This window comes from Pocillopora damicornis, chromosome 2, assembly GCF_964200805.1.
Source record: "Pocillopora damicornis chromosome 2, jaPocDami1.2, whole genome shotgun sequence".
Lineage (NCBI taxonomy): Eukaryota > Metazoa > Cnidaria > Anthozoa > Scleractinia > Pocilloporidae > Pocillopora > Pocillopora damicornis.
In genome coordinates, this window is record NC_142671.1 from 2,183,441 (window position 1) to 2,202,635 (window position 19,195).

General features: G+C 37.6%; 4 protein-coding genes across 8 annotated transcripts; 2 read left to right on the forward strand and 2 right to left on the reverse strand.

The window, feature by feature from the left end:
* The first annotated feature begins 217 nt into the window (after window positions 1-217).
* On the forward strand, window positions 218-4,835 carry LOC149049511 (uncharacterized). 2 transcript variants are annotated; one of them, XM_089196083.1, is made up of 6 exons: window positions 218-493; window positions 1,666-1,801; window positions 2,401-2,591; window positions 2,806-2,950; window positions 3,162-3,221; window positions 3,742-4,835. In XM_089196083.1, exons 1-6 carry the CDS (start codon window positions 317-319, stop codon window positions 4,503-4,505), a joined length of 1,473 nt encoding a protein of 490 aa, XP_089052209.1. In that variant the 5' UTR covers window positions 218-316; the 3' UTR covers window positions 4,506-4,835. The 2 variants fall into 2 exon arrangements, with proteins under 2 accessions (XP_089052209.1, XP_089052210.1); XM_089196084.1 differs by lacking the exon at window positions 218-493 and adding an exon at window positions 928-1,161.
* Window positions 4,831-5,899, reverse strand: LOC149049512 (uncharacterized). The gene is made up of 3 exons (XM_089198021.1): window positions 5,618-5,899; window positions 5,135-5,262; window positions 4,831-4,978 (listed from the first exon to the last, which is right to left on the reverse strand). The coding sequence occupies exons 1-3, from the start codon at window positions 5,648-5,650 to the stop codon at window positions 4,831-4,833; spliced, it is 309 nt and encodes a 102-aa protein (XP_089054147.1). The 5' UTR covers window positions 5,651-5,899.
* Window positions 5,900-9,294: 3,395 nt separating this feature from the next.
* LOC149049513 (uncharacterized) lies at window positions 9,295-16,681 on the reverse strand. 4 transcript variants are annotated; one of them, XM_089196924.1, is made up of 16 exons: window positions 16,069-16,681; window positions 15,859-15,961; window positions 15,062-15,282; window positions 14,924-14,973; window positions 14,410-14,491; window positions 14,111-14,281; window positions 13,840-13,985; window positions 13,421-13,532; window positions 12,820-12,903; window positions 11,997-12,177; window positions 11,662-11,751; window positions 11,482-11,550; window positions 11,334-11,394; window positions 10,688-10,756; window positions 10,368-10,555; window positions 9,295-9,577 (listed from the first exon to the last, which is right to left on the reverse strand). In XM_089196924.1, exons 1-16 carry the CDS (start codon window positions 16,501-16,503, stop codon window positions 9,477-9,479), a joined length of 2,163 nt encoding a protein of 720 aa, XP_089053050.1. In that variant the 5' UTR covers window positions 16,504-16,681; the 3' UTR covers window positions 9,295-9,476. The 4 variants fall into 4 exon arrangements, with proteins under 4 accessions (XP_089053050.1, XP_089053046.1, XP_089053049.1 ...); XM_089196920.1 differs by having other exon boundaries at window positions 9,295-10,099; XM_089196923.1 differs by having other exon boundaries at window positions 9,295-10,099; window positions 15,859-15,933; window positions 16,069-16,634.
* LOC113664532 (microfibril-associated glycoprotein 4) lies at window positions 16,682-19,042 on the forward strand. Its single transcript, XM_089196925.1, has 3 exons — window positions 16,682-17,578; window positions 17,755-18,132; window positions 18,676-19,042. The coding sequence occupies exons 1-3, from the start codon at window positions 17,335-17,337 to the stop codon at window positions 18,936-18,938; spliced, it is 885 nt and encodes a 294-aa protein (XP_089053051.1). The 5' UTR covers window positions 16,682-17,334; the 3' UTR covers window positions 18,939-19,042.
* Window positions 19,043-19,195: the final 153 nt, after the last annotated feature.

Below are 19,195 nucleotides of genomic sequence, written 5' to 3' on the forward strand. Positions count from 1 at the left end.
GTTTTCTTCGTGTGTAACGCCGGCAGGTGATAACGAAAGTATTGCATGCCACCCTACTGACACAATCTAAATGGCTAACACCCTTATAATCTAAATTTAGATCATTGGGTTCAAGCCGTCTCAAATGATCATCTAAGTCTTCCCAGTAGCTCATTAAATATGCATAAACATTTCGACCAATCAACTCCCTTCACTTCGGATTCGTAGGGGAGAAACCTTTACCGATTGGAATAGTTACGAACTCGCTAGCTTTTCTTGGTTTGGAAGTTCAGGTATTATCGGCTTTGTCGTGCACTTTTGGCGCTTCTTCGTTACTATGACCGACAAGGATACAAGTAGAGCTCGCAAAAGAACATACAATAAAATAAGCGATGTACAAAGGTCAAAACTACAAGAATATTATGACGGCGGCATGAAAACATGCGGTTCTGATAATACGGAAAAAATTGGAGTGGCAGCCGAGGAAACTGGGCTGACTATTGATCAAGTAAAGGTAAGATATTTTTTAGTTGGACTGAAATACTACCATGTTTCATGTATGTGGAATACCCCGCCGCTTATTTGCATCTCGTTGAATAATAATAGCGATCATTATGGTCAGTGCTTCTTTCTTCAAAGCTCACCGACATATGTAAATGATGTAGCGGTATATTGTCCTATAGAATTAATTCCCTTACTCTGTGTGCTGCATAAACGAATCTTTTTAAAGGATTGATTCTTAAACAGAATTTCATCCGTCATATACCGAGGTCAAGGAAGTTAACTGTACGATTGTACTATTCATAATGAGGCCTTGTGGTAATTATTTCCCTCGTTAATTAAAGTAGGCTTACTTTTTTTTTTGAAAATAATTGCTTTATGCAGTTTTATGCTCGAAAATACGCTTGCAGTGTGCAGTACAATCAATGATCAAGAATATGTCGGTAAAAGAAGATATGTGTTTACTCATCCGTTATTATAAATTTAAGAATATATATTGTGTTACCATTACAAATATTGAGAGCTAACCGCAAGCAACCTTAGTTAAAAGTGGGCTAACCCGAGTGCTCTGTAGGCCAACAGAAGAGCTAGTTAGGCCAACCTGAGTACTCTGAGGCTAACCAGAGTACAAGTTTGGCTAATTGGAGCTGAAAAGTAGGCTAACCAAAGTGTTAATAATAGGTAACCCATAGCTAACGATCGAATCCTGGTTCGAAGTTTAGGTATCCTCAATCTAGAGCTGTTAAATGTTATAATCACATCATCCATTCGACATACATGTACATACCAAGAAGATCTACCTTTATTGATTTGTTGCCAGCCAATCATTCTGTACTGGATTGAAAATTTGCTCTGTATACAAGCTCAGAGTTTCTGTGAGTTCCCTGTGAGTTTCTGTGGGTTCCCTGTGTTGCTTGTCTGAATTTAAAAACCTACGGTTATTATTATTTTGTCTTTATTTCTCCACCTTGTTGTTGTTGTCAGAATTTTGGTGAACAAGATCTTAATTTTTTCATACTTTCATATATATGCCACAGCTACTTTTTGGACCATGTCCCCTGTAGGAATTTACCCTGGCTGGGCCTCTATAGGGCCAGCCAGTGAAAGAGAGCAAAAAGGGAAGGGTTTCTATTGTAGCTTAAGGCATTTTGAAATACTTTATTTTAATGTGGTACATTTATGTAGAAATGGATTGGAAATGCCAGACAAAAGGAAAAGATAAATTCTGGAGTACAAGCAGCTCCAAAGCCAATTAAGATCCCAACTGGTTCACGTGGCTCACGCTCCTACAACATGTTCTGTTCAGAGTATTTCAAGTCAGGTGAGAACCCTGATAATGTTTTCAAACACTAAGGACAGATTATTTACATGCATTATAACTATTATAGACCATGGCTAAAATATAGGGTAACATTAGAGGTGTACAGTCCTGGGGCATAAGTGTGCAAATCCCCCCCCCCCCCCCCCCAGTTTAAAAAATTTTCAAAGTCCAAAGGTGCCCATATGCCTATGGGTATCATTAATAAACCTCTACTATTCTATTATTTCTAAGAAATGAATATTGTGGTTTTCTCTGCTAACTGTGCCTGCTGGACTTTTATTTTATTTTGGTGCCAGGATACCAGATTTAAATCAATAATGGACAGTGGCCTTGTTAAACTGTGTCTAAACCCCAGGGGGGGTACTTGCAGGGGTGGGGGTCTGACAGAGCTCTATATTGCGACCCAAAAGGGTTTTCATCCTCAGCTACTTTTAACCTTTGACACCATAATAGAGTTGTTGATTAATTTATTTTCATTTTTAGTTGATGCAATATCTTTGATTGCCGAGGAAACTGAAAATCATGCAGTGACATTGTAATAATCAAACCAATTGAATTGATATTCAGTGGAAATGAAAGCTTTAATTTTTTTTTGCTAGATGAGTGCAAGAAATTGTCCTTGGCTCAAAAGAATGAAGAAGCTGCCAAGAAATGGCGTGACATGACATCTGCAGAAAAAGATGCGTTCAAAGGAAAAGCAGAAAGTTTAAAGGCCCCTGATGTTCCAGAGCTTAGTGAGGCTCAAAAATCTAAATTGATATCAGTTCACAGAAAAAATCTTCTAAATGAGGTAAAGGTTTCAATCACTTTATGAAATAATCTCCAGCCAAGCTCAATTCCAATTAGGTAGCATAAACCAAGCAAATTCAGAATAACTTATAACTTTATTAAAAGTGGATGAGTAATTTCTAATTGTCGTATTCTGTGGGAATTAATGCAACATGCAGATGTTTGTGTCCTTTTGAGTAATCCTTGTGCCACATTTACTTTTTCATCTGCTTCAGATCATGTTTCTAGAAGACTTGGGCTGTGAATCTTCTCTGATTTTTCAAGACACTTCAGGCCAAGTGTACAACTTTGGATCAAGTGCAGGTTTCTCTTTCTTATGCCTGAATCCTGACATCAACATCAAATTCCGAGACCACTTTGGTATATATTATTACTTTGAATTAGTAATATTATAAACATTGAAAGTGTTCTATTGATTTGTTGGCATGCAACTGCATTAGCAGATGTTTATATAGCTTATACTATAAAGTGTGTCATCCAATTGACGAGATTATTCATGATTGTAAATAAGGTGAATACATCATCAAAATAGACCTGAAACTACATAGTACCTCTGTATTTATTTATTTAGCTTGCACCAATGAGAGGTACACATACAAAGATGTACAACAGCTATTCAATTCCAAATACAGTAAGTTTAAGAATATACATATTATTCACTATAGTACAGATGTTAACATGTAATTGTTGTCATCATCATCGTCATCATCATCATCATCATCATTATTATTAGCTATGATAATAACAACAAAGCTGATGATGTCTATAACAAAATCCTCAAACCCGATTGGTTCTGAACAGCGAATATTTGATCCTTAATCTGAATACTGTAATAAGAAAACTGTCCAATTTGGCCTGTGTGATTACAACTGCTTTTAACTGGACAGGTCAAATCTGACAATTGTGCAGCCAATAAAAATCAAGTAGAAAATGCCACTAGCTAATGAAATTGAATTACTTATTCTTACCTTGTGTCTCACATTTTGGCAAAGAAAGTGTCATATGGGACATGTGGAAATGGTCAATAAGACTTACTGTCATACATTTCAGGGGTAATCAGGCTCATTACTTGCCCAATTACTTCCTGAATTGTACTCCACTCAGTGCTATTATCATTACCAATCAATGTTTCTCTTTCTCTCGCACAATAGGCGAAGCAATAAAGAAACCAGGCAGCAGGGTGCCGTATCTACGTGGGGGTTTTACAGTAGAAAATCTCCCAGATGGCATTTTCTTTAAGAAACCCTTCCATTATGGCACTAAACAACTCCAGGCCATAATGGAGAAAAAAAGCGAAATTAAATTCGTGATTACCAGTAATGCAAATGTAAACTTGCAAAGCAACAGGGATTTTATTCCCTCTCCAACTCAGCCTGAAACAGTAGTCACTCTTCTGTCCAGGATAGTGGACAGACAATGTGCAGAAAGGGTAGTTAGACTGTCTGACAAGATTAAAGAACAAGATGTGGAGGTTGTGGAGTTGAGACTTGACCAGGAAGAGAGACTAAGATTAAATGAATATAGTTTTTATTTTGAAGATGATGCATGGCTTGCTGTTGGTGCTAATATTCAACACTCCACAGAAGCACAAGGGCTTATTGTCCCAGTGTTTACTGAGTCAGAAGATGAGAAATTCTGGCTTTTCTACACTATCCAGAATCCATCAAAACTAGTCAGAGCTTCATTTACTTACAAGATAAAAGGGTATTGGCTTGACTTACAAGGCCAATCCAACTACAAATTACTGAACAATCATCAGGATTATGTTACTATTGCCAACTTGATCAAAAATGGACCCTATGGACCATTATATTTTTTGCAGGGGATGGAAATTTCAGATGACCAGTATTTTAATATACCTGAAGTATTTAACAATGCAATATTTGCTGCCTTAAGAAGTAGCACTATTATTTAAAATTTAACAATATGTACTTTTCAATTTAATATACCTTTTCTAAGAACCTATTGGAAAGCCAATTTTATAGCCAGCTGACATACAGAGAATCCTAAATTGTAGTTCTTAAATTGTTACTATTATTAAACTATAGATAATGATTAGCCTAGAAGTTTGTTTGCTAATTTGTTGATCATTTTCAGTGGTCCAAGTGGTGTGTCTAAAAATGAATACAAAATCCAGTATAAAGCACTTTTATTACCTATTACAATAGGCTACATGCATGTCATACTTTCTAACAAAGACCACTTGTAGAAGCTTGATTGTACAAAGAAAACCAGAAACATTACATTTTGCCATTTTTGTATACTAATGATAAGTACTTTTCAGAATATTTGCCAATATTGTGTACTTTTGGTAGGTGGTAATCAAAGCGTCGTCCAACCCAGGTACATCCCTGTAGTGGACAACATCTAATGGGCCTCTTGGTTTTGCTGAAAATATAGGAAAAATGCAATGTGTCAAAATGAGCATGAATTGAAAAAAGTCAAGAATGCTGTGTACAGTAGAGAAAACACTCATCTATGTAACTACAATGAACACAATCCTCTAAAAAACAGAACTGAACAATAAAAAATGTAATAAATTACCTATTTTCCTGATTTCCTTTGGCCTTTCCCTGATTCTTTTCACTCTTTAGCTCCTCAACTTCACTCTTACTCAGCTTATGTGCATGTTTCAAATGGTTGGAAAGATTATTGTATTCTTTCTGGCAAATCTGGAAATAAAATTATAGAAAAATAGATATGTGAATATTTCATTTTGGATCATCATGACTGCTTAGCTTGTTATTGCAAAATGACAGCTAGTTGAGATCATCATTAGATAGGCCAAGCATCAGCATATGACCCGCAAATATCTCTCTACAAAGAATTATCTATTCATATGTAACATTGTTTTGTGCAAAAAACATTCCAGATGCCCATACACAGCTGTGCTCATTAATATTCCAGCAATGCTGCAGATTGTTTCCCAGAGTTTTCAGAGTCATTTGACCCACCCTTATCAGAAAAGAATAGAACATCTAACCAGTATATGCAGAAGAAGAACATTTTTTTCAGTTATTTTAATACCCTGGTGAGTTTTTTAGCCTGGGTTTCCAACATGAAATTTCCCACATGCACTGTAGTCTAGCCTATACTCCACCAACTGCGCCAACTGTACTGGATGGTGGTTGGATAAGGGTGGTGAGATATTATGGGATACAATTCTAAAAAACCGTCTTAGGCTGAAAGAGCAGGTGAAAATTAGTCAAAAGAAAATTAAAATAGGCTGGGTTGGAATATAGGAATAATGCTTAACAGGTTTCTAAACGGACATAGTTTGACGCTACTCTGGTTAGCAGATTTAATGAATTTAACCGAAGAAGTTACGATTCATAGACCCAACGTTTCTACACTCCTGCCTAGTGCCTTCATCAGGGGTAATCTAAACGCTGCAACAAGAGGTCCTTTTATATGATCACTAATTAGGTTTCTAAACTTCAGAGATTTAAAATTATTTGTTTGGAAATGTGAAGTCATGGTGCTGGAGAAAATGGCACACTCTCCACTCAGTGACTTTACATCAGGCCTTTTATGTTTCTTAACATTAAGAAGGGTGTCATGTGAAGGCTAACTAGCTGCAAAGGGGCCAATGATCCAAAAGAAGGAGAAAAAGTTATGCAATCATAAAACACATGCAAGAATGCACCAGGATAAAATAATGATAGGACTAATTTATCACAAAATATCATGATATATTAGTGTCTTGCAGATCAGTTACTCATGCCTTACCCATGCTAGTCTGCCTTTCGCTTTGGTAAATTGATCTGCACATTGTTTTGCTCACCTTTGTCCAATAATTTTAAAAAGTATTTTCTTATCGTATGAACAAATGGGCCAATATCAACATCTTAAAGGTAGTTCTAGATGTCATTCTCACACCACTGTACAGACTCCACCACCTCCAGGGTTTGAATCCTTTTGAGTACCAAGATGGGTGTCTTTTGTTTACATTTATAAATCATAGTGCTACATTCATTCTATATAGGTGTAGATTATATGTAGGAGCCTATTACTTTATGAACCAGATAGTGGAGTTGACCTAAAATTTTATATTTCATGCTTCATACAATGGCAAGCTTAGCTCATCCTCTCTCAGTTAATTGGCATTTTCTCAATGCACCTTTCAACATAAAGCCCAAGAAGAAGAGGGGTGTCTGGCTAGCCATGGAAATTTGACTATGAGGGCAGTCCCCAAAGTAGGTATTTTGATTTTTTGTAATGTCCCCGGGGTGCATAGGGAATTTTGGCACTTCGTTATAAATGACCACACTCACTTACCCCAGTGTAGGGATTTTGATATTCTTTACCAATTTCGGTGTCCAGACTGGGGTGGCATATTTGAAAATTATTTGGACAGAAAATATCAAAATCCCCAAACCTTGCTTAACCCCTCCTCCTGACCCCGTCTAGTGCATAACATTGAAAGCTGCATACTCACACTGCAGGGATATTAATAAAGTTTTTTCCTCAGTCGTTTCTTCCGCTGTGGTGGCTTTGGCGGGTTATGATCATTCAAATGACTTAAAATGCTTTCGGCCTCGTTGGACATCTTCATCTTTATCAATTCCATTGACATTCCTGTACGAATTGAGGTTGTCGACTCCACGTTTCGGATCTCATGGAAATGGCAAACAAGGTTTTCCATTAAACCGAGAAAGTGGCTTCTTTGCGTTAATCCAATATCCTTTGCCACTTTCTTTTCTTGGCGAATTTGAACAAGATCGCTTGGGTCGTATCCGTTTTCAAAATGGAAATACATTTCAAAGGGCGTAAAGAGCAGCGTAAGTTCGTGACCTCGCTCCCTGTGGCTTGTCTGGGGGTCTGGTTCCCAGTCCATTGATGTTAGAGGTAAACTGCTCTAGCATTCCTCAGCCTTCGATCCGAATCTTTCAGTTCGGAAATGTAGTTTACAGATATGCCACGCACAACACGTTTTGCGTTTTTTTTTTCCAGTTGCAATGGATTAAAAATCGCAGTGTTTCAGTGTCTCAGTGCGTCACCATCCCGTCTCTTTTTCCTCGCCTCCCCCTTCTCCCGCCTCCCACGTCTCACACCTTAACTTCCCCCCCCCCCACCCTACCTAGACAAAATGTTTCTACGTTTGGTACTTTGATCGACGGAAAAACATGGCTTCTCCTCGATGTAATGGAGAAGTTTCATATTATCATGGCGCAAGGACATCAGCACTGACTGTGCTAATTTCGTTAAAAGAATTTAGAAAAACTTCACATGGTTAGCCAACCCACAGTAAATAGCTGTTATGATATCTTTTGGCTGTTATAATATCTTTTGGCAGAAACATGAATTCACCTTCAAAAATAATCTTTAAAAATATCCGTCCGTACACACAATTGTAAACACTGATGAGGAATACGGTAGTTTAATGCCATAACGAAATCATGTGCTAAACCTGACTACTGGACTATCTAGAAAAGGACAAAAAAAAAGACCTTTAGAACAATTTTAGGAAGAAACTAGTCGATAAAACTATTACTTAACATTAATTTCGTCAGGATAATGATATTTTAAGAAATATTTTAGTATCATCGAGGTTGGACGACGATCGACGTCGCGTGTGACTTGTGGTTCATTTGCTACTTGACGTACAGTGACAGTACAACACAACTTAACGAATAAAGCGAAGATCTAGAGTTAGCAATTAAATGCGTTAAACCACTGCGCAGTATGCAGGACACTTTTGCAGAGTAGCACTGACTGCCTGTTTACCATTTCAACAACACAATCCGTTAAATCGCCTGAAATAATTACAACTTATAACTTTTTCTCAGTAATTCCGGCACGTGCTAATTCCGTTACGGGTGTGTCAATTTCGTTATGGCCTCACGAAGGACGTATACTGATATATTTTTTACTTGATATCATACAAAACAGAAATTTGAAATTATGTGGCTCATATTCACTATTTCATGGATGCCACCAAGATATGTATTGCCTAAACACTTTCAAGACAGATTTGTTAGGAACATGTATATATATATATGCTCAGTTAATGTGACTGCGTTCATAAGAGGCACTGTATAGTAAGGTTACACAATGAGATCCATTGCCATCTAAGAATGAAAGGTGGTACATGGGTATATCTGCATGGCCATTTTTGTTGGACGGGTGATGGTTAAGCATGCAACGTTCAAAATGCGTCACCTCAGTTCAGTAAGGATGGTCCGAATTGACAATGTACAGAAGAACAACGACCAAATTCAGTATTTGGCTTATCAATTAGAGTATTCAAACCTAAGTTATAAAGTGCCTTATATGTGCGATAATTATAATACGGAGTTTATAAAGATATTTGAGGCACCCACCCCATACTTGCTAATATCTATTTATCTATCATTCCCTTTGGTACAGATGGACAAAGATGACTAATGTTTTTGTTCGACAATGGTGGACCTTTCAAAATTGATAACGGTGACTCATGGTCCGACATCTGTTCCACGCCTACAATTGTACCTCCAGTGAACTCCAATCCATACAAACATGATTTTCAATAATATCAGAATACAGAGTTTGTATGGGAGTCTAATAAAACGGAGTTTTGACTAGGTGGGTTAGTAGAGCTGTCCACTTACGAGTGTCCGTTGAGGGAGCTTCGGCACCGATCAGCATATAAAATACGCCGTCTACACATGCTACGTATAATCCTAATAACGTAAAAACTGCTACAAATCACCACCGAGATGAAATTTGCCATCGGTGAGAATTTATTAAAACATATTGTGATGATTGGCCAGTCAGTATAATCCTACACAATGTATTGATATTTGTTGGGTTTTCCGAGAAGTTTACCCGCTATTGGCGCGCGCACATAAACAAAACAGAGGCTGTTTCTGTATGGCTTTGGCAAGCGCCAGAGACAAAATGAGTTTTATTCATTATCAGATAATTCGCTGTCTGATGTCAGTTCCAACACAAAGGCCTCATCGTCCACAACTTCCTCCATCATCGATTCGTCTGATTTCTCGTCATCTAGAGGATAGTCGATACCACTCAAATTAGCATAGGTTTTTGCTACCTCAGCATGACCAATAGGTTTAGGGGAATCCAAGATACCACCCCATAAAAGCAGCAGCGAGGAAATGTGATTACAATGAATCATCCGTTTCTTTTTAAGACAAGCTATCACTCCTGCATTAAGAGGGTTATCAGTGTAAGGCAGATACGCATCCACTGATTCGTCTATAAGCCTGATTTCGTTTTGGAGAAAAGAGACAAGGCGATTCATTTCCTCCTTCAACAGTTCAAGCTCTTCCTGAAACCTGTTGTGTAAGCAGAAAAGGTCAATTATCTGCCTCCTAACAAGAGCAGGAACGGTGTCCCCTTCCTCTTGGACTTCAGAGTAAATGCTGCTCTTAGGATCCTTAGCATCGTCATAAAGAATTTGGGGTACATCATTGGGAAGATACCCATTTACTTGGAACAAAGTTTTGTGATTGGACTTGACGACTTTGTCGATCTGCTTTGCGAGCTTTATGGCAATTGCTTGGCCATCTGAAAATTAAAAAGTTCATAATAACTAAAAACGCAATTCAGTGGCAGTTTTACGGATTAGACGGAAAAATGTAAATGTGTAAGACTTGAGAACTGGGAAAATTTAGCCCTCATACCCCTACTCAAATAATCCCAGTACAATGCCTAGAGTCGCAGTTAAAAACAACGGGCATACGCAGCAACATAACGACGGAATTACTGCAGACCATGATCACCAAAATACACCTGCTACTAAATATTTTACATAGCAGTTTCTTCAGTTTATTACCAGCATATTTTCGCTTCAATTCCACCAAGAAACATCTTTCGGATGCCATGCAATGTAAACTCAACAAGAGTTCGCTCTTTCTCTTCTCGTAGAGACGTGACTTAACGGTTACAAACACACGAGACAGATCGGACCATCTTTCTCTGATGTGATGCTTCTTTTCCATGGCTACTATGGCCTTCTCGTTCCTATGTACAATAAATGTAAGTTAGAGAGATTTATTATTTGTTTTTAATTTCGGCACCCTTAATTCCCTGTCTGCAGAACCTGATTATTCCAGTCGTTGCTGCACGGAAGGAATTTGCATATTTATGACTTACCGTTTGATTTTCTTTTCAACATCTTTTACTTTCCCTTGATCTTCATCTTGTACACAGCTCAATTCATTTCTGAAAAAAAAATTTAAATGGGTGGAGATACGTACACAATATTTTCAGTTTAATACTTAGTAATTATATTTGCTAAGGTGGAAAGAAAGAGGAGTACGAATACTATATTTATATTATTGTGAAAACAGGTTTTTGCCTTCACAAATAAACGGACGGACGGGGGACAACCCGATAAACTTCTTCTGGGAAAAGGCTTTCCTGGGGGCACTCGCTGGCTGCGGGAAGGCCGGAATCTATTACGGCTGTTGACTATCCTCGAGACAATGACTAACAACGACAAAGTTGGCTCCAAAGTGGATTTATTAAATACCGCTGAGCTGACTGGTTATTTACCTGACTTGACCAGACTGGGTTTGACCGAAGAAAGCTCTACAAAACAGCTCTATTTAAGCCGAGGTCACAAAGGATCAGGTAATGCCATGAATCAACTAAAGGATCAGTTTCACGTAGTCCACTACAACGATTGGTTAGGTAGGAATTTCGCCTTTTACAAGTTTAATCGCTTTCGAAAAGCTCAGGTACTCGCTAATGTAAGTCATGAATAATTTGGGAGGTGGTACTTCCACACACTATATACCTGAGTTTTTTAGACATGAGGAGCAAGCTGACATATGATTCGTCCCACTGCAGTATTAATCCTGTGACAGATTAATAATATATTAGTGAATACAAAAAAAAACTGTTCTCCCTAATGATTGTTAACAAATGCTGAGGAATAAAACTACCGTGTTCTTTTGGTTTCAGTGCTTCAACTTCTTCCTTTTGCCACTCTTGTATCACATCATCATCACAATCTAGTACAGGTAAATACAAGTATAATTCGCAATAATCATATAGCATGCATGTAAGTCATTGTGCTGTTTTTCAATGCAATGAGTAAAAAAAAAAAGGTTTAAAATGTATACCCGGAAGTTTTTCAGTGAGTTCCTTAAGCTTTGCACTGACATCCTGTAGAAGAATTTCTGCCCTTGCAAACTTTGCTTTTAGAGTAAAACCTGTGAACATTAAAAGGAATCAGTTTGATGTGTACTAATAATTAAGACTAGTCAACCTCGAGTTACATCTGTAAATACATTGCACATGTCCATATTGAAAAAATGAAGAATTGCAACTATGACAGAAAACACAGGGTAGATAAAGCTGTCCAGCTAAAGAACTGGTCAATGGTTGATATCCCTTTTACTTTTCAGCAAAACCCACAGAAATGTGAAAGTTATGTGTTCAATAAAATTAACCATACCAAATTTGTGATACAAATGTTGGGCATAGTGAAGAAGCCCATCAGTCAAAACATCTGTCCTTTTGTGAGCACTCATTTCTTTAGTGACAGAGGAAAACCTTCGCAGAAAGGACCATAACCTTTCCACCCCTTCACCATCTGTCAATCCAGTTCCCTTGATCCTTCTTGGACTGTACTGGATCTACAGACAATCATATTGAAGATAAACCATTATTGAAGATAAAAGCATTAATATGGCATGGACCTTGCATCAGATATTTAGCAAATACATGTACTAGCCTGCAGTGCAGGCAGATTTTAGCAGTGTGAATGAATATTTCCAACTTGAGTGTTCAAAGCACCATCTTGAATTAGGAAAACAGTGGAGAGTTGGAGCATGAGACCTCCTCACGCATTGTATTTTCGCCCCAAGTTTCCAGTAAAACAAACACTCAAAAGATGACAACCACCAAAACCACCTGCACTGCAGGCTATATACTTAAAAATTTAATTTTAATTCTAGGCAAAATTAACCTTGAGTAAAGGCTCACTGGTTAGTGGTCATTTCCAAAGCTGATAGGCTTATGTAGGGTGGCCACTCTTTTATAAGGAACATGTACATGTGCTTAAATACTTCACCTTGCTTGCTTAGCTGACCCTTGTAGATCATTTGCTTTCAATTTTAGAAACTGCTGTCAGATTTCAGATCCCACACTGATCACCCATTGGTAGGTAAGTATGAGATGTGTATGATTACAACTGTATTTAATCAATGTTGAGGTATTGCCACACATTTCTTCACATTGCCACAAGGCCATTTACTGTTAAACTGATATATACTAACCTGGCATGATGCCTTGTGCCCATAGCAATGGAATATGGGTATGGCAACATCAACACCTTCCAAGAGGCTTTCCTGAGATGAACACTAATAAATATAATCATGTACATGTAAATGAAAATTGTGTCAGTAGTAATAAACTATTCTGAAGTTAAGATGTGATCCTCACAGATATTCATGCAATTTAAATGTAAGCAATAATGGGAATTTAACCAAACACAAAGAAGAAAAGAATCTGGCCCCACTGGGATTTGAGCCCATGACATTGTCATTGCAATGCTCTACCCACTGAACTATGAACCCCATATGTTGGGAGCAAGCCAGTACCCATGAAAGGAAGTGATGAAACAGACAATGGAATTACGTCAGTTGCAAAACTGACATTTTATTTGATTAAGCCAATTGCTCAAAATTCAGTAAATAACTCTGATGATTACATCTTCATTTCCTTTCCACAATTCACATAATTCCAGTCTGTTCCAATAAATTATTTTATTTCATCCCAAATTTAATAGAAAATACTTTGGATAATTCCACATAATTAAATACCACTTTAGATTACCATTTAGCCTCCTGCACATCCATGTTCAAAAAATTTAGTTACCTTCAAATGGCGTGCTAATAGACAAGCAATGTCATACATGATGATTACTCTGTTTCTGGTGCTCTCATTAAGACTTCTAAGCCTCTTAAGCTCATAAACAGAGTATGATATTCTGTAGAGAGAAAAGATTGTTGAAAAGGTGAATCAATAACCAATTTTTTCTTTTATATCTTTTTACACAAAACTAAGACAAATTGAACATATTTCCTATAATATGACATTCAAATTAATAACAAAGTTATACAATGGTGATGCTAATAGCGTAAAGAATCATAGGATGCACTTGTGTTGTATATACAAGTGTGCCAATTGTCAGCTTGACAAATTCATAATAATGGCTCTATCATGTAACTCTCTAACAGACAATACATATAGGATTGAGCACAACATTAGGTAAAATGTATTTACATACTCCATACCTTTCACCATGCTTTATGTTATGGAATCCTTTGGGAAAGTCATGTCTGCATACTCGCCCAAAGACACCTTTCTCGTCAAAGAGTTTGTTTTTGCCTTTTGATCTTAAAGCTGAAAGAACCTCTCCAGCATGGAACTTACTGCAGTTCTGTGAAAAAAAAAGGGACAAAAACAGAAAATCTTGAATTTAAAGGGCCAAAAGAAAAATCATACAGTTATCAAATTAACATTTATGCCATAATGTATGAGCATTGCATTATCTTAAGTACAGACCTGTTCCATGTCTGCTCCAGCTTTGCCATAACTGTTGACAAAATTGTCAACATCATCCTGGTCTGCAAATAGGAGTGTTCCATGTTTGGGTGTTCCTAAATTATGCCCTTTGTCCTTCTTTCTGCACAGTCCAAAGCACCCATCCATGCTTTCAATGAGAACACCATCATCCTGTTCAAAAGAGAGGGGAAAAGAGAAAAATAGATATAAAAAAGAACAGCAACAACAACATAAAATTAATACTGCAGAACTACAGTGCAAGCTACTATTCAGAACAAATTACAAATATGTATAGTTACCCTTGGACATATAGGACACCAAGCTCCATTGTACAAACTTCCATTGTACTTTGTACAATGCCTGTACTGATACATGAAATACCTTCATGTGAAAACAACAAAATGTCAATCAGGACTTTCTTAAAGAAAGTCAGTAAATGTACATGTACAACAAGAAAGATGTTTTGTAAATTAATGTAAATTGAATCATGACCTTAAAGCAAACAGTCAATGTATCTTTGAATCATATGAACACAAAAGTGACAAAAGCAAAGCATGAGTTTGAGATCTATTTTAGCTGGGGGACTAGATAATAAATAAATGAATAAAATAATAATATAAATAAGCACTTGTAAATCATGTGACTACCTCTACTACTACTAATAATAATAATATTAATAATACTAATATAACAAGAACAACAACAATAATAATAGTAAAAATAATATTAATTCTAATATCAATAATACCTTAGAAGACATTGTACATCCACAAATTAGCAGCTCTGATATTCTCAACCTATATGCAAACATACCTGAATTCTTCAAAGCATTCTGAATTAAGGATACTGTAAATTGAGCTCACCTAAAAAAAAACATACCATTCAACCAGAATCAATCAATTAAAAAAAGTCATGTCATGTCTCAAAAAGACTGTTTGTGAGCAAACCTACATGTGTTGGCTGTAGCTGAGGATTGAGTTCTGTGATCACTTCTGTGATGTTTAGCAGGGACACTTGACAATGAAGAAAGACCTTCTCCACAAACTCCATCAGTTTGAAGCTGAATCCTGTGGTGGGATTTGCTGGTGACCCTGGCCAGAACTGGCATTTCAAGAGTGTGACAGCATGTGGCTCACAATCACACACTTGTACATATTTGAGGTGATGATTTCCTGACATTCATAGAAAAATAAATGAACAACTTAGGAAGTTAAGTAAACAAAATGAAAAAAAACATTACATACAGCTTTAAATACCTCTTACTTTGTTGAGGGCTGTATAGACACCTTATTAACCAAGTGCAAGGGCCATACTAAGAGAATATTGGCCCAAGGTCTTGACAGTACAAACCAAGTGCAGCGAGGTCTGTTCAGAAAAGTCCAAGGGCCAATATTCTCCCAGCATGACAGAAAAGATTCTTACAGATAGATGCAAGCCAAGTTTATTGTTTCTCTTTGGCAAGCCATTAAAAAACTTAATTGCATGTGGGATCATTCAGGACATTACCCGGTCCAATACTTAGAAAATATTGGACAGGCAATGGGGCAATCTGATTGTTTGATTTTAGTTACTGGCCCTGACATGTTGAGATAATTTAAATCGTATCATTATCATTAAGATCATTAGCGTTCTTGATTTTAGGCAAGCGGCAGGAAAATGTGAAAAAGGAACAGATAAAATTGAAAAAGAACGCTTCGTTTTTAAACCATTCTAGTATTCTCCAACCACTATAAATGAAATGAACTAACCTGAGGCATCCAGAAGTCTGAACAGCTTTACTGATGCGGTTCTGCACGTATGGCCATAGCTAACAGTTGCCTCGTCTGCATACAAAGGAGAAAATACCCCATCCTATTAAAATAAAGAAAGCATTAGAAGTAGATAAAAGTACAGTTTAACTAGATATGTTTCACTAAAAGTAGCTAGAATACAACTGGCCCCAAAATATTCATACACACCTTCCATTGCTCAAGTACATGAAACTTGTTTCGATTGACATGTAGAGCTCGAGCACATCCAACACAAAAGTACTGGCGAGGGCCACAGTACTCACATCTTGTTGTAGCGATACTCTTTTGACAGTTCACACAGTTCACATTGTCTGGGAGATGCTGTTCTTCAATGTACGAATTCAGCAACTTTTCCCGTACCTTTTCCCAGTTAGCAGAGATACTCAAAACGCGATTTTGCTGTTGAGTTGAGAGTTCCTGCTTATCGAGATCGCCAAGAGGGACATCTTGTTCTACTGGACTGTTGGTGTCCTGACTATTTTCCTCCGTACTCTTATGAGGCTGCTTCCCAAGATCCACTCTCAGCAGAATCGATACGGTGGTTTTCTTTCCATCGCGCCCAATATTCTTCACATCTAAGAAAACGGGCTTTAACCGACGCATTTCGTAGCAATCACCTTGGCTCGTCCACCGAAGAGTGAAGGATCCGATTGGTCGAAATGTTTATGCATATCTAATGAGCTACTGGGAAGACTTAGATGATCATTTAGGATGGCTTGAACCCAATGATCTAAATTTAGACTACGTGGGTGTTAGCCATTTAGATTGTGTAAGTAGGGTGTGCATGCATATTGAATAAACCGTGAATTGAGGTCTGACATAAGATGACCTTGTATAAATTAAAATATTTTATTTATTATATAACCACCAATTTTTTATGATCTTCTTTGAACTGGCAAAATTAACTTCATAATCACGATTTTATGGAAACCTTCCAAAAGCGATACTTCCAACACAGCCTTAAAGCAGCATAAAAACTTTGTGTGATGATGCGCCAGCTGCCAATTTCTATAATAAATACAAAATTAGACAATGAATTGTTTATAATTAATAACCTATTCGCAAATGACACAGAATGAAAAAAAAATAAATGTTTTGATTTGAAAGTTGCAATCGTTCAGTTGGTCTTCAGAAGGAGTTTGGACCTAGATAACTAGTTTGCAAACTTGGCCAAACGTTAGGTCTATGTGTACGAGAAATTAGAAATTTTATCATCGGATTTCAGTTCCCTATGCTTGTTTGTCTAGATCTGTCTATCTGACCGGATAAATTACGCACGTGCTCAACAGGAAAATTTTTCTTGAACCAAAATGAGTGACTCATTATCCGGTTTTGTTTTTTCAATGAAATTTATTAACATTCACATTTAAGGCAGATTTGTCACTTGTGATCACACTCGATTCGAAAAGGACGATAGGCTATTCCATTGATGCGATGAATTTTGTTTCCTTGAGTTTTCTTTCCAGTTTGCTGTTCTTAGCCTTCTTTGTGACGAATCAAGTTTCGGCAAAGCCTGGGAACAGTAAAACTAAACCTATCAAGACAAAGAAATGTAACAACATTTATTTCTACGAGGCACCAAACAAGAAGATGGAAACTATGTTAAAGGAGATAAAGAAACAGCTCGCCCACATGCAAACTGACATCAACATTCTCAAAGGAAAACAGAAACCGAAAGGTAAAGTCCAGAAATATGTCGAAAAATTCCTTTTATTAGCCAATCCTAATCAATGATCGGGGTTTCTGGTCTTCTCCCGACTCCGAGAAACTGTTCGGTGTGGTCGGCGCCGCTGATCGCCGACTAGAAATGAAATGGCACAAGTTCTTTCACATTTAATTTGTTTATTCTTACAGCTAAGAGGAACTGTGCTGAGCTTTACAAATCTGGTCAAAAAGTCAGCGGAGTTTACGCCATCGACCCTGATGGTTCAGGTGCCTTCAATGTCTTCTGTGACCAAACCACAACCGGTGGAGGATGGACAGTGTTCCAAAAGAGATTGGATGGCTCTGTTAATTTCTATCGCGGCTGGGCTGACTACAAGAATGGCTTTGGTAACCTGAATGGCGAGTTTTGGCTGGGGCTCGATAAGGTAAACCGCCTGACAAAAACAAAGAACAAACTTCGAGTTGATCTGGAAGATACTACAGGTAAAAACGCTTATGCCGAATACGACCTGTTTGCAGTGACTAGTGAAAAAGCTAAGTACCAGTTGAGTCTTGGAACCTACTCAGGTGAGTTATAATCTACGTCAGCTGTCATCCGTTATTTTTGAGGATCTCCCAGGGAAAGTAGGCGCGAATATTTAATATGAGGTCTTGCATCCGTATATCTCTGACATTTTGGATAGATACCAACTGGTTTTCAATGAATTAAACACTCGATCCTTTTTTCCTAACAAAGAGGGCAATCATATATTGAGTTGTAATCGACGTCACACGTCGTTAAGATCTTTCCAGGAGGGTAGGCATAAATTTCCAATTGGGATCTCGCAGCAGTATTTTCCGACTGGTTTTAAATAAATGCTTGATCACGTTCTCCAAATTAAAAAAGAAGGGAGTCGTATAACCCTGACCAGCCCCCCCCCCCCCCGCCCAAACCGCTAGCTCAAACAACAACTTTGTTTTCGTATCGTACCTTAATTATTAGGAAATGATATGTTTCTCTCGGTTTATCATATAGAGACTGTGCTAGCTTTCAACGTAGCCTCAGAATTCTGCCTCCACGAAGAGATTGTAATCGCTTTGCCTTCACTTTTTTCCCTTTTTCTGTTTCAGGTACTGCAGGTGATTCTCTCTCTGGGCATCGTGGTTCTCCCTTCACAACCAAAGATCAGGACAATGACACCTGGAGCAGTAACTGTGCTGTGAAATACAAAGGAGCCTGGTGGTACAAAAGCTGTCATGGCTCCAACTTGAATGGTGTTTATCATCATGGGAAGCACACTTCATATGCTGATGGAGTCAATTGGTCATCTTGGAAAGGATATCACTACTCCGCCAAGAGAGCTGAGATGAAAATCAGACCAGTAAAGTTTTAGAACTTGCTGTCACTTGTCTTGAGTACTAAACTGAACCAAGACAAAATAAGAGTTAAAAGAGAAATGTCAAGCTTCTTTAGAGCTATTAAAGAGTTCAAAAGGCCTTTTTTTTCTTTTTTGTGGAATTATTTGCACCTCATTCCTACCACAACATATCTGTCCCAGAACTCCACCAATTAATCATCTGGAGCAAGAGAGGATCTAACGTGTGAAAAACTCGTAACGTGTTCTCAATTCAATTAAAAGAAATTGCAGAA